At 40.0% G+C, this 4,163-nt stretch overlaps 1 protein-coding gene across 1 annotated transcript; it reads right to left on the reverse strand.

The window, feature by feature from the left end:
- Positions 1–3,241, reverse strand: LOC124087696 (olfactory receptor 7A10-like). The gene is made up of 2 exons (XM_046436666.1): positions 2,341–3,241; positions 1–80 (listed from the first exon to the last, which is right to left on the reverse strand). The coding sequence occupies exons 1-2, from the start codon at positions 3,146–3,148 to the stop codon at positions 1–3; spliced, it is 888 nt and encodes a 295-aa protein (XP_046292622.1). The 5' UTR covers positions 3,149–3,241.
- Positions 3,242–4,163: the final 922 nt, after the last annotated feature.

Genomic DNA, 4,163 nt, shown 5'->3' on the forward strand with positions numbered 1-4,163 from the left:
TTATCTCAGGTGTTGTGTTAGAGTAACAGAATGCTGACTCGCATAGAAAGTGCATAATGCAAGGACCTTACCAATAGTTTACACCCACTTACAGAAAAGGCTTTGAACTGGTTCCTGACTGTCAAAATTCTAGAATGATAGAAGCTAAGGACACAGCTATGTTATTGATGTTGTTGCCTGAATAGGGGAACTCAGGATTCCGGCAAGTCCAGAACAGTGTGGGGTTCCTATGTTTGTGCAGAAGGTGGGGAGTAGAAGAGGTTTACTTAAGTGAAAGCCATATTCTAAATGAAATATTCATCAGTACTGTCTTCTCTCATCTTGATGTAGCAGAGATCAAGATCAATGAATTGTCATATGCCAACATTTCTTTTTGTCACAAATGTGTTTATTTCAATATCCAACATTTTTACACCAACCTGAAAAGCAGACTTCACCACAGTCTTTTTACATTTTGTGTGTGGGTTGACATTGTCATCAGATGGTGTTCTCTTTCATTTGCCAGCTCTCATTAGAAGAAAGCACATGAGGGGAATTTGAAGCCTAGGATGCACCAGGACGGCAATGACAGCTTGCAATTCCATGGGAGAAAGTGAACAGCAATCATGAGATCAGGAGGAAAGGAGAAACTCATCAACTTTAAAACTATGTACAAATGGCTTGCTCTGCTTTCCCTCTTTATTTATAATTCTTAATGGAACTTTCCATTTGGAGAAAGTTGTGGATTAACATGTTGTAGTAAAAAAAAAAAGACAGAGAGAAATCCAAAGAAGCTTTAGTAAGATTGCACCATGGTAACACTGAGCAAAATATCACTGGCAATACAAAGGAAATGAACACACAGAGCAAGGAGAAGATCCCTGCTCATGTCTTACCACATCATTCACACAGGCTCAGATAGGGAGTCAATCTAAGTGCCCATAACCAAAGGAGTGAAGGGAAAAAAAAACGTGGCATATATACAATATGGAACATCATTTATCCTTATGTAGAATGAAATCCTGTCATTTAGGCCAATGTGGATGGAACCGGAGCACATTGTGCTAAGTGAATAAGGCAGATGCCAAAATATTTCATGGTCTCTCTCAAATGAGGAAGACAAAAATAAAATAAATGCTAACTTGAATATAGAATACAGATTACTATACATCAGGTTGGAGAGGGTGGATAATGGATGGTTATATTTGATGAGTGTTCACCGTGGGCATGTGTGGAAATATCACACTGAACCTCCTTAATATTTACAGTTATTTACACTCATCAAAATAACAAACAGAACAGTTCCCAGGCGTCAAGGATCCCAAGTTTTGCCCTGTTACAGCCCCATCCACCTTTCTCCCTGCCCAGTGCCTGGCCCGCCAGAACCATCAATCTGCTCACCATTTATACATTGCTAGCATTTCAAAAGTGTTGTCTAGCACATGAAAATATGCATCTGGGAAAAAATGGTGGAGTAGATACCTCTGTGACATGACCTGTTTTGCCCACGACTATGTTAGGCACTCTGGACACCACGCTGAAATAGAAACACAATCCAAAAATGAGAATAAAACCTAATGACCAGCTAATACCTTGGGAATTTAAAGGTTACCTTATCAAAAATGGAGGTTTTGGAAATAATATAGGAAAAAAATCAAAAATACAAAATTGAATATCTATTCTCATCCATGCATGGTGCACACTTGCAATCCCAGTGACTCAGGAGTCTGAGGCAGGGGGATCACATATCAAAGCCATCCTCAGCAATGTAGTAAGGCCCTAAGCAACATAGCAAGACACTGTCTCAAACAAAAAACAGAAAGGGCTTTGCCTATGGCTCAGTGGTTAAACAGCCTTGGGTTCAATCCACAGTATCAAATTTTATTTTTTCAGATTTACTTCCACAATAAAATTATTAAAATTAACTTTAGTTGTTATATTCATTTTTACACATGTGAATAGTAATTATGCATATTTTAAGCAAAATGAACAATTCCTTAGCATGACATAAATAATTTGAGTTTATTTCTAAAAATATATCTTTTGGGATAAATGAGAGTTTTCAAGTATTTCTCATCCAAACTGGGAATAATTTGGGAAAGTTGGAAATGACAGGGGAAAGGGTTGAATTTCATAGGGATCACAGTGTGCAATAAAGTGAAATGTGTAGTGGGATTGTATGTCGAAGTTGAAATCAAAGAAATGGAAACTCTGTGTTAACATAGAAGGATCCAGTCCTGCTTCCACATTCCAGTGAAGAATTGCGGATTCTGCTACTGAGGCTCTAATCCCTGAAATCATGGGCACTTATTCAGTCTCAGCACAATTAACACTTTCATCTTCCTGTGTCACAAATTTTTATCAGAGCACTCTTGATGTCCTTGTTTCTCAGACTGTAGATAAAGGGGTTCAGAATGGGGGTGACCACAGTGTACATTACTGAGGCTGTTGCAGTAGAGTGTAAGTTTTGGGTCACAGCAGAACTGAGGTACACACCTAGGGTTGTGCCATAAAATAAGGAGACCATAGAGAGGTGAGACGCACAGATGGAGAAGGCTTTGTACTTGCCCTGAGCTGATGAGATTGCACGGATGGAGGACACTATTTTGAAGTAAGAGTAAAGGATGCCAATGAGGGGGCCACCTCCCAGCAAGAAAGAAGCAATATATATCACCACCTCATTGATAAAGGTGTCAGAGCAGGCACGTTGAATCACCTGGTTAAGTTCACAGAAAAAGTGTGGGATTATTTCCAAGTCTGTGCAGAAGGACAGCTGCAATATCATTAAGCTTTGTAACAATGCATGTAGGACACTCACAACCCAGGACACCAGAACTAGGAATCCACAGAGCCTGCGGTTCATGATGACCATGTAGTGCAGGGGATGACAGATGGCCACATACCGGTCGTAGGCCATCACAGTCAAAAGGAAGTCATCCAACCCAGCAAAGAGTACAAAAAAGTGAATCTGGGTGATGCAGCCTGCATAGGTAATGGCCTTGCTCTGTGTCTGGATGTTCGTCAGCATCTTTGGGACAGTGTTGGAGGTGAAGCAGATGTCCACAAAGGACAGGTTGGAGAGGAAGAAGTACATGGGTGTGTGTAGGTGGGAGTCTGAGATGGTGGCCAGGATGATGAGCAGGTTCCCCAGCACAGTGACCAGGTACATGGACAGGAAAAGGCCAAAGAGGAGGGGCAGCAGTTCTGGATCCTCTGTAAGTCCCAGAAGAAGGAATTCTAAATGTTGAGTATCATTCTCTGGTTCCAAATGCATGTGACTACCAGAAATGAGAAAAAGAGCATAACTATTTTTTACAGACAGGTATTACTTACATAATTGAAATGAAACAATACATACTTTGCTATAAAACATAATTTTAATGATGTGTGTGTAGGTCATGTTGGAGTGGTTGCCTAACATATGCAAGGCCCTGGTTACCATCCACATACCTCAAAAAAATAGAGAAATGCCAAGAGAATGGGGAAAATAATAACTTCTATAGAACATGTGTGGCTCTTGTCCCCTAAGGGATCTTGTGTCACCTCTGAAGAGGAATTCCTGTTTCATTCTGAAGGTTTGACTAGGAAGTCTTTCATTTCAGAATTCTAATAAGAAAGTTATTCAGGCCTTTGGGAAGTGTAAATTGAGCACCCCTCCTGAGCATGTTGGTTGTTTCTGTGTTTTGGCTACAGTGAATTTTGCATTAGTCAATGTGGAATGGCAGATCTCTTCAAAATACCCATTTCATTTTCTTTGGCCACATACCCAGTAATAGGATTGCTACATCAAGTGATAATAGTATTTTAATTTTGTGGATTCTCCATAATGTTTTCCATAATGGCTTCAATAACTTGCATTCCTACCAACTCCAGGTCAGGATTCCTTTTCTCCACCCATACACATTGGCCCTTGATATCCTTGTCTTTTTTGATATTAGCCCTTCCAACTGAAGTTAGTCCACAGTCTACCATAGTTTTGATTAGCATTTCCCAGATAATTAGCAATTTTGAGTACATTGCACACAGCTATTGCCCATTTGTAAGTGGTACAGATACACAGTGGAATAATAACAGCTATTAATGAAATGATGCGTCTTATCACTGGAGACAACATAGATGAACCTGGGGACATTTATGAACTGAAATCAGCCAGGTACAGGAACACTAAAGCTGCATGATATCAT

This window comes from Marmota monax, unplaced genomic scaffold (assembly GCF_021218885.2).
Source record: "Marmota monax isolate L192 unplaced genomic scaffold, Marmota_monax_Labrador192_F-V1.1 WCK01_AAM20220418_F8-fsc00021, whole genome shotgun sequence".
NCBI lineage: Eukaryota > Metazoa > Chordata > Mammalia > Rodentia > Sciuridae > Marmota > Marmota monax.